Source organism: Pygocentrus nattereri, chromosome 13, assembly GCF_015220715.1.
Source record: "Pygocentrus nattereri isolate fPygNat1 chromosome 13, fPygNat1.pri, whole genome shotgun sequence".
Taxonomy (NCBI): domain Eukaryota; kingdom Metazoa; phylum Chordata; class Actinopteri; order Characiformes; family Serrasalmidae; genus Pygocentrus; species Pygocentrus nattereri.
In genome coordinates this window covers 27,180,116-27,190,829 of record NC_051223.1, presented here as the reverse complement: position 1 = coordinate 27,190,829, position 10,714 = coordinate 27,180,116, and the positions used below count along the sequence as shown (strand labels likewise).

The 10,714-nt window shown below is 39.4% G+C and overlaps 2 protein-coding genes across 2 annotated transcripts in view; both read right to left on the bottom strand.

The window, feature by feature from the left end:
- Positions 1–629: 629 nt before the first annotated feature.
- ddit4 (DNA-damage-inducible transcript 4) lies at positions 630–2,383 on the bottom strand. Its single transcript, XM_017703519.2, has 3 exons — positions 2,213–2,383; positions 1,646–1,845; positions 630–1,267 (listed from the first exon to the last, which is right to left on the bottom strand). Exons 2-3 carry the CDS (start codon positions 1,788–1,790, stop codon positions 777–779), a joined length of 636 nt encoding a protein of 211 aa, XP_017559008.1. The 5' UTR covers positions 1,791–1,845; positions 2,213–2,383; the 3' UTR covers positions 630–776.
- A 6,857-nt stretch (positions 2,384–9,240) lies between these two features.
- The window catches only part of anapc16 (anaphase promoting complex subunit 16), a 7,916-nt gene continuing 6,442 nt past the window's right edge, over positions 9,241–10,714 (bottom strand). Inside the window, exon 4 of the mRNA XM_017703555.2 lies at positions 9,241–9,593. Coding sequence (XP_017559044.1) covers positions 9,484–9,593 — 110 coding nt within the window. The 3' untranslated portion in view covers positions 9,241–9,483. The remainder of the gene's footprint in view (positions 9,594–10,714) is intronic.

Here is a 10,714-nt window from a genome sequence, read left to right as displayed (position 1 = left end):
AACAATTATACCCTCACCATCTCACACATGAAGCACACCACAATTAAGGCATCTCTTCAAAAATAATTTATTTTCTTAAATGAACGTACAAAGTGTAACAGTATTTGAATATCAAATAAATAATTATGCACAGGAAAATATGCATTTAAAAAAAAAAAAAAAAAAAAAAAAAAAAAAAAAAAAAAAAAACACCAAAAACACCCCCCACCCCATGGGTCCTTTTTAACTGAAGGCCAAACATCTGTTCACAAAATGGCACTTGCTAAATAAAACGTTAAAAAAAAAAAAAACAATCTTCCATGAAACAAGTAAAAAAAAATAAAAAAATAAAATAAAGTTTACAACAAGACTAAATAGCTGCCACAGCAGGTTTCCGCAGAAACTGAGGTAAACGTTTCAAAGCAGTCAACAGAATAGCACCTGTCAGGTTAGAAAACTGCCTGAAAGAAGTGCAATATAAGAATGCAGTAATCAATAACTTGTACATACAGCAATCGTTGAATGCAAGCATGTTCATCAATTTGACAAACAGTGTACCCCAAGTTCTTTTGTATAAACACCCTTGTGACAATAGGATATGGAGATTTGCCATCGGGTAAGATCATCTTCACTATTGTAATACAACTTCATTACAAAATACAGGGTTTATTGCCTCAGGCAGTCAGTTGTCAAAAGGCAGTCACTTCAGTCCTCAGCTGGCAATATCATAGGTCACCAAAAAGTAACAAGTTTCTCTAAGAACTGACAGCCACTGGAGGTTGAGGAGACATTTGCGTTCAACATTCTTCAATAAGCAGCTCCTCAGAGCTATAGAGTTTTCTCTTGATCACCCTGAAGCCAGTGCTTAGTTTGAGGGCATGTTTCACAACTGGAGTTGAGGACTTGGTGGCAAACAGGCCTTGGATTTTAGGCCAAATGCCGCCTGACTCCAGTCTGAGTACAAGTGTGAGCTGAAAGGTGGGCACGAGGTAAGGGTCGGCTGCTATCTGCCCAGCACACTTGTAGGTGTCTCCCTGCTCCACACACAGGTCAATCAGCGCCCCCCGCAGGCCACATGGCTCACTTGCAGCCAAGTGTACTAGCTCCTCACCAATGTGCTCCAGAAGTTTCTCTGGGATGAGCAGTTTGGAGCAGTGGAGAGTGCAGTCTTTTGCTTCAGTCAGGCTGCGGGCAATCAGCTGCACCATTTCCTTACAGAGGCTCTCTTCCATTGGGTCATAAAACATATCACCTTCAAGACTTGACAAGTCTGGCAAAGACAGTGAACCTGAAAGAGAAAATGAGCCATTAGTTCTGCAAGACATTTATGAAGTAAGATGTTTTACATTCATTACATCAGTTAAATTTCTTAACATTCTCATTGTATTTTGGACCAAAGTGATCCCAAAGCACAAAGCAAACTTCAGCTCTCATGCTGAAAAGCTAGATGTATTAAGCTCTACTGCATGTCAACTCGGGATCTGGAAGTTCTTTAAACTGGCATCTTTTGCTCATGTTTAAATAGGCTTTGGCTTAGTTTGAGGTTTAAAACTTTACTGATGTTTCTTAAATACATCTGCCTACTCCATCCACCTCTATAGCTCGATAAAGCCAACTACATAAGGATCATTTCAGTTTCAGTCACAAACAAAGCAGAGACACGTACCAGAATCCGACACATCGTCTCTAATGCTGTTGCCCTCGGAGTCGGAGTCCAGGCTGTGGCTCAGTTTCTGCACCAGGGAGCTCCAGGACAGGCGCTTGGCTGAGGCCTCAGCTGCACAAACACCAGCACTTCGCTCTTTATGCATGGCTCTATCCCGCAAGACTTGCTTCTTCACTCGAAACTGAAGTCTGTTTCAACTTCTGAAGGAGAAAAGATACATAAAAATGATTGACATGATCAGAACAAAAGGCAGAGCTGTTAAGCCAACAGGAAAGAACTTTCTCGCGTTAGCTAGTGTCAGAGAAACCGTAGGTAACTGCTGTAACGCATAACGCCTGCACACAAAGAACAGAGAGGGACTACATCTGTCTTTCTGTTTTGCTCGTTGTTTATGCAGAAAATACCAACAAATACAACACTAAGTACGTGTTGTAAGCCGATTTGCATTTTGCTGAAACTAGCAAGTTAACTAGTCAACTATGCAGAATCACCAACTACTCAGAATGAACACAAAGAAAGCCCGTGTTTAAAAGATTTAAAGCGGCCGCTTTAAAGTCCAACACTTACCAAAATTGAGTTCTTCAGGTACGTTGACGATACCAATGAAGTGCTGAGGATAACACAGCTAATGCTCCATGAAAAACAAAGTGCTGAAAGTAACAAAGGAGCCGTTTTCAGTGCTGTTTCAGTCTGAGCCTTCCCGTCTGTTCCTTCGCCACAGACTGATGTCATGAATCTGAACAAAGCTGTTTAAATAGCTCTGCACCAGCTGCCGCTGTACACGCCCCCCTCGGTAACTCGGCAGCCAATCAGCTTTCAGCTCCAGAGCCGAGCCTGCCTGGCTTCGCAAAGACTCAGCAGCCAATCAGCGTTCAGCTCACGTCTCGAGCGTTCCACTCTGCCCGGTAACATCAGGCTGTGAGCTGAGCGGAGGAAAAACAGCCCCCAAGCCTTTTGTCTCACTGCGGAACAAGTTGGGACAAATTCTCACGTCCTGCAGGTTCGTAGACCGTTTGGGTGGACACTAGTGCTTCACTGGTGTAACACTGATTAGGATACTAGCATTTATGTGCTGGTTTACATGGAATAGCTTGTGTGAATTTGCATAAGTGTAGGCTAAACAAGAGGTGGCCACAGTAAGGCAAGTAAAAGTACTGTTGCTGTTACTGACTCACTTGGAAGTAAAAGCAGCTTTCCAACATAATTTGAGTAAAACCACAAAAAAAAAAAACTCTTCAACGAGTGTCCTATTGAACTTGTGGAGTACATATCATCATAACTGGAATGTGTCCGGCTGTATTTTTCTCCTTTTGAGATAATTTGGTCTAACATTGTAAAAGTGATTAGTGTGAGCATATCATGAAAATAAACACAAACATGGAATTTGTAAATGTTCATGATTAAAATGCAACCCCGTAAAAATAGATTACTCACAAATACACTTAAGTAGAAGTAGCAGATTAAAAAAAAACTATATCAAAAAAGTGATAATCCATCAAACTTTGACTTGTACATCTTGTACTACCCACCACTGTGTGTGGTGGCTGTGGCTGCATATGTACAGGCCACAAAAAAGGACAATATTGGTAACACAACAGTAATATGACAACATGTGTGTCTTTTGGTTTGTGTTATTTTATTCACTAATAGTTAAAGATGCGATCAAAATAGGACAAACTCACCCTTAAAAAAGGGTCCAGTAATGGCACTGGCTGTATACAAATGGTCTATATTGATAGAATACAACATTTTTGGTAGAATCCTTTGTAATGTGTGTGTTAATGTAGTATGTAACATGGGAAACTGGGAAAAATCCTTAAAATTGCATTTGTATTGAGCAATTAATTAGTGACTGTATATCTAAAGGGAAAAGAAACAGAAGGTTTTTAAAGATAAAAGACTTATAATAAAGACTTTTATTCATATATATATATATATATATATATATATATATATATATATATATATATATATATACACACACACACACACACACACACACACACACACACACACACACACACACACTACAAACCACAGGCAAGAAAACCTGGGAGAGCTGTTTGGCCCCTGCCCTAGACAGGGTGGAAGAGGATGGGTGGAGGGAACAGCATGGACAATACTACAGCTCACAAATTACAGCCTGGTCAAGCCTGTCTGCCCTAACAGTACAGAAAAACAGGAGATAACAGTGTATCAGTGTGCTAAGTAGAGCTCATGCAATTGTAACTTCACTAAAGTTAGTTCTACATACACAACAGTAGCTTTTATAAGAGCAATAAAAAGTCATCTTAGAGATGGTAGAAAAACAATTTTGTGTGCTGCCCTGAGATGTATTTCAGTTCACTGTGTTAATCTCACAGGCTGAGGAGCTACAAGCTGTAAAGCCAGAATAAGGAGCAGCACTGTAGACAGCAGGCTGTGATGCAACAATACATTACTGGGCATGAATCATCCAGTCCCTATTCATAAGGCATCGGCTTCCCCAGCACCTGCATTTTATTATAGTTTCGCCAAGAAACAAGGGACTTTAATGCCCACTGCATTTGTAGTAATTTTCAATGTACTTGCAACATGTTTCAAACAGTGAATGAAAGGAGCTGGACTCTGCATTGACTTGACAGGGTATAGTGCCTCTTGTGGTGTCACTGTGCAGCATGATGCAATATTACATGGTTCTAAATAGATCAGCATTCTAGCACAGTTCATCTGATGACATTACAAGAAATAAGGATCTTCCTGATGAAAGCCTAGTCCTGAGATAAATGACCTGCAGTTGCTGGAGGCGTGCAGGATTGATTCAGATTTCTCTGATGCAAAAAGTACAACGAGTTACACAAGTAATCACATATGAAAAGTAGTTGTTTGTAAATACACTCTTATAAATAAAATAATGTAGATGTGTTTCTAGGAAACATTTTGCTATAGAAACTTTATACTATGTGGAGGTTCTTCAAACTTCATAGTCTTACATCTCATTTACTGAACTGTTTTTTTAAAGAACTGTCCATTGAAAGATTCTTTAGGCAACCAAGAGTGGTCCTTCTATACCATTGCTCCCAATGACCCTTTTTGCCACCTTTATTTTTAAAGGTTATTGTATAATTAACTGCGTTTTAATTAATTTGTCATTGGCACCTTATGATGTAGTTATATGAATATAAAACATATATTATTTAAACCATTGATCTTTGCAGTATTATAGCTTGTAAAACTCACATGTATCAGTAGAATAATGCAAACAGTCATAAATACAGCAAAAAGTAACCTTTTTTGTTCTAGAGTAGTTGATATTTTGAGCTAATTTGAGGACCAAAGTTTGGTTCCAGATATCTCCACGATGTCCCCAGCTACTTGCACAGATTTGTTAGATTACACCAGCTGCACACCTGCTATAACAATGAAGTATAATTTAGTCAAACAAGACAAAGGATGAAAATCACAATTAATATTGGGCTGGCTCAATGAGAGGTCTGGACATGTTTAAACAAATACACTGACATACATAAAACTACCACTTATTGTATTCATGTTATTTTTATTTATTGTGATATTAGAGTTCTGTGAGTAAACTAAAGCTTACTGACCAGATAAAGGCCAGTTTTTTAACTTGAATTTTTCCAGAGCCTAAATGCTTAGCACTGTATTTGTAATATGTATATATATGTATATATATATATATATATATATATATATATATATATGTGTGTGTGTGTGTGTGTGTGTGTGTGTGTGTGTGTGTGTGTGTGTGTGTGTGTGTGTGTGTGTGTAAAAACATAAACAGTGTTTTCCTCAACTGTTCCTGTCCTCAAATGACCAGGTTGCAATTAAAAATACTCGTCTGGTACATAAACACCTATAAAACAATATAAAGTAGTAGTATAAAGTATATGAACGTTTATTGGTTAACAACACTAAACATGCCAGCAGACCGCATGGACATCACACAGCCACTGAGACTTTAGGATGTCAGCGTGCCTGTTATTATAGTTATTATGCCCTTACTTGAACCCTTTATTTCTGTGTGTTAAATCATACATCAGATGTTAAAAGGTTTTAACCATTTACACAAAAAGAAAATACAATTTAATATGTTAGACTATTGCATTAAAATGGAAGACGATGTTCCCGTAAAGAATAAAGTGTAATGATTAGCCCAAAAGTTCTTGTAGAGTAGCTACAAACAGCTCTGAGAGTTACTTTCACTCAGCTAGCCAAGTGCATGAATACATCCTTATATTTGCATTTGCTCTCAAAGTTTTTTGGCAGGTAGCCAGATTGCACAGATGTGTTGAAAGTACATGTGAGTGCTGGACAAACTGTTCTCTGTGAGGGATTGAGGGGAGGGAGAAAAAAAACAACAATGACACGTGTTCTTTGTCCGAGTACATAGCATACAGTAGGCCTCTGATGTATATCTGCATCTGCTTTCACTTGCTGAATACAACACAAACTCAGATGATTCCTCGATCTGCAGTTGTTCAAATGGTTACTGGTGATTTTCATTTGAAAACGGATTTTTAGACCAGGCTTACATTTGCAGTGAACAAACTAGCCCATAAAGGTCCCCATTAAAAGTAATAAATGTTTGGCCAAAATAATCAAATAAATATTAACGCACATGTACTAATTCAGATGGCATTTTCCAAAGTTGCACACTCATAAGATGCTTGAAAAGGGCTTTACCGTGAGCAAGGCATTGTAGATGGATTAGTGGGGCGACAAGATTGTTTAGGACCCAGCAGTTCACTTTGTTGGGACGGTTACGCCCCTTTACGCAGCAGCGAGTGGACCATCACCCAGAGAACAGGACATTCTGTACGTTCATCCTGCTTTCAATCAGATGCAAAACATCCATCGGACTGTTCCGGCCCGCAGAGCGCATATGCTAAGTTGCAGGGAGGGAGTGGCTTGTAAACAGGGGTCAGTGTGTTTTCCTCTCAGAGAAGAACACTCTCAACCAAACAGCCCACACATGCGTCACTGAAGGATTTTTCCTCGAATGTTTGAAAAGACGAAGCCCTCCGTGGCAGGTCTGAGGGTGTGCGTGTGTTAAGAGTTTGTTTTGAACAGAATCGTCTGCTTACGTCTGTCACCATGTTCAGTTCAGGACAAAGAATGTTGCTTTTCTTTACTATCTCCCCTCAACCCCCCTCTCTCGCTTTGTCTTCTCCTGTTTCTTCAGTCTCAACTCTCTCTCTCTCTCTCATTGAGGGGGAGGAGAAGCTCAGTCCGCAGCGCTAAAATTAATAGCGACTGTGCAGGCGTGTGGAAAAACAAAGCCCTGGCTTTCTGTCCTACATCTACATATATTAAACGCTGCAGGCTGCACAATAGGCTGAAGACAAAAACAAACTGGTGCACTTGGTTGAGAGGCTTTTGAATAGCAGCGCTAAATATGTATCCCAGATAAACAAACACTGCATCTTGTTAGACAAAGGAATGAAGTTCTAGAAGTTGTAAAAAGAGCCCTTTGAGTTTTGTTAAATTGAAAGACTGCATATTTGAGACACAGCAGAACACTGAAGGATATAACCCAGACCTGGACATAAAACCTGAAATTAAATGTTAGAGAAAAGTGTACATTGCAGATCTGACAGCCAGATTTCTGGCTGGACCTGTGAAATAGATAAAATTGTACTTAAAGTATGAGTACTGTGTCAAAATCTTACTCTATTAGAGGGGAAGTATGCAGCCAAAATATGCTTAGTCTATACATACACTATATTTCCAAAAGTTCACTCACCCATCCAAATCATTGAATCCAGGTGTTACAATCACTTCCATGGCCACAGACGTATAAAACCAAGCACCTAGGCATACAGACTGCTTCTATACTGCATAGAGAGCAGAGATCGCCAACTTTCTGCAGTCAATCACTACAGACCTCCAAATGTCATGTGGCCTTCAGATGAGCTCAAGAACAGTGTGTACAGAGCTTCATGGAATGGGTTTCCATGGCCAAGCAGCTGCATCCAAGCCTCTCATCTCCAAACACAACGCAAAGCATTGAATGCAGTGGCATAACACGCCACCACTGGACTCTAGAGCAGTGAAGACGAGATCTCTGGAGTGACAAATCACGCTTCTCCGTCTGGCAATCCGATGGATGAGGCTGGGTTTGGCGGTTGCCAGAACGGTGCTTGACTGCATTGTGCCAAGTGTAAAGTTTGGTGGAGGGGGGATTATAGTGTGGTGGTGTTTTTCAGGAGTTGCGCTCGGCCCCTTAGTTAAAGTGAAAGAAACTCTTAATGCTTCAGCAGAACAAGATTTTGGACAATTTCATGCTCCCAACTTTGTGGGAAAAGTTTGTGGGATGGCCCCTTCCTGTTCAACATGATTGCGCACCAGTGCACAAAGCAAGGTCTATAACGACATGGATGAGCGAACTTGACTGGCCTGCACAGATTCCTGAGCTCAACCTGACAGAGGACCTTTGGGATGAATTAGAGCAGAGACTGTGAGCCAGGCCTTCTCGTCTAACATCAGAGTCTGACTTCACAAATGCGCTTCTGGAAGAATGGTCAAAAATCCCCATAAACACACTCCTAACTCTTGTGGAAAATAGACATCATATTAAACCCCATGGATTAAGAATGGGATGTCACTCAAATTCATATGCGTGTGAAGGCAGATGAGCGAATACTTTTGGCAATATAATGTATATACATAGTCAAGTACATGAATGCAAACGGTTTAGAAGACACAAGTTCATTGTTGGGTGATGTGTGGTGTGAAGACTAATCAGTCATACTATTTTGAGTACAAAAACAAATAAACATGATTGTGGAGAGTTCCATTTAATATGAATTTGGTTGGATGTTTTAATAAAATAAATGGGCCTCATTCACCAACTGTTCTTAAGAAGATATTTCTTCTTAAAACCTACTTACAGTTTTCACAAAGATTCTGACATTCACTAATGTTGGTTAGTGTAGTGGTTAACACCTCTGCCTTCTACACTGTAGACTGGGGTTCAATCCCCCACCTGGGCAAGCACCCTACACTATAACAATAAGTGTCCTTGGGCAAGACTCCTAACACCGCCTTGGCCTACCTGTGTAAAATGATCAAATTGTAAGTCGCTCTGGACAAGAGCATCAGCCAAATGCCATAAATGTATTATTGTCTTATTAAATGTCTTATTTGATATTCGTTCTAAAGCAAGAACAGAGTCTACACACACTTAAGAGCATATAGGTGCCAACAATTCTGAGGTTTAAGACCACTTCATGGATCTGACGTAGACTTTTTATTTTTCAAAAACAAATTATAAAAAACATAGGAGGATATTAGTGAATGAGGCCCAGTAAATTCAAATGTGCAAAAATACTTGACTGATTAACAAGATATAAAGAGAGAAATCTGGCCTGGGTCATTTGTAACAAGTACTTTGAAGGTCTATTTTAAAATGTAAGGAGCAAAAAGTATGCATTTTTTATTACATAAAACTAAAAGTATTCAGTTTCAATAATACTTAAAGTTCAAATCTTCCACAATAATACTCAGTGATACGTACAGTAATAAAGTGCCATTATTCATGCATTTATCACCCATGGAAAAAAACAATGGAATAACTTTTCTCTCAGATCTCATTTGGATCATATAAGTTAGATTAAAACTTTATTTCAAATAATTATATTTACTATATTAAAAATTAACCTGTGTAATTTAAGACCATAGTTATACATGGCATAGCTACAGTACCCATGTTCAATTGAAAAGTGAAAAAGTATATAAAACAAGGTATGAAAAGCTTTCTGAATTTGCTTATGTAAAAAAAAAAAAAAAATCAATAACAATACAACAAATTCACACAAGCTTTGACATGCATTTAGTTATGAAGTAGTGAAGCCAAGTAACTGTTCAATAGGTTTATACTTCCACTCGTCTGCCTCTAACTCCTCCACCAGGCTGGCCAGTTTCTCCATACGAGATACTTGCTGATCTGAGAAAATGCATGAGAGCACAGGTTAACCCAGAATTCATAAAGCAACGTACAGTAACAATACTGTTTCTCAGTTACAGTGCTGTGAAAAAGTATTTCCTGATTTCCTTTAATTTTGTATATTTGTCACACTAAATGGTTTCAGATCCTTATACAAAACGTAATACAAGACAATGGCAACCTGAGTACACAAAGAACAGTTTTGTGTATGACCTCACAAATGCAAAAACTTCACAAAACTTGCTCTTGTGCTTCAGATTGTTGTGTTGCTGCATAAACCTATTGCACTCGAGCTTCAGATTCAGACATCTGACATCCTCCAAAAAAGTTCTGCTTCTGACTCATCAGTCCACAGAATACAATTATAAAATGCCTGGGGGGTTCACCAAGGAGTTTTACATGAAATGTGAGATGAGGCCTTTTGCTTCTCTTGGTTAGCAGCTGTTTTTTTCCCCCTTGCTGCTCTACCGTGGATACCATTTTGGCCCAGTCTCTTTCTAATGGTGAAATCATGAATGCTGAGCTTATCTGAGGTGAGTGTGGCCTGCAGCATCTTGGATGTTTGTCTAGAATCTTTTGTGGCCTTGCTCTTGGAGGACATTAGGCAGGCTGGCCATTTCTGTGAAGATCTACTCCTGTTTCAAGTTTTCTCCCATTTGAAGATAATGGCTCTTACTGTGGCTTACACACACATACATACACACACACACACACACACACACACACACACACACACACACACACCACTTTATTAGGTACTTATTAGGTTTATTTGCTAGTAAAAGGTTGGACCCCCTTCTGCCTTCAGAACTGCCTTAATTCTACGTGGCATGTACCTTTCAACAAGGTGTTGGAGCATTTTCTTCCACACAACTGATGCTCACTGGACATTTTCTCTTTTTCAGACCATTCTCTGTAAACCCTAGAGATGGTTGTGCGTGAAAATCCCAGTAGATCAGCAGTTTCTGAACCAAGAACCACGCTACGTTCAAAGTCACTTAAATCCCCTTTCTTCCCCATTCTGATGCTCGGTTTGCACTTCAGCAAGTTGTCTTGACCACCTCTACATGCCTAAATGCATTGAGTGGCAGCCATGTGATTGGCTGATTAGCTATTTGTGT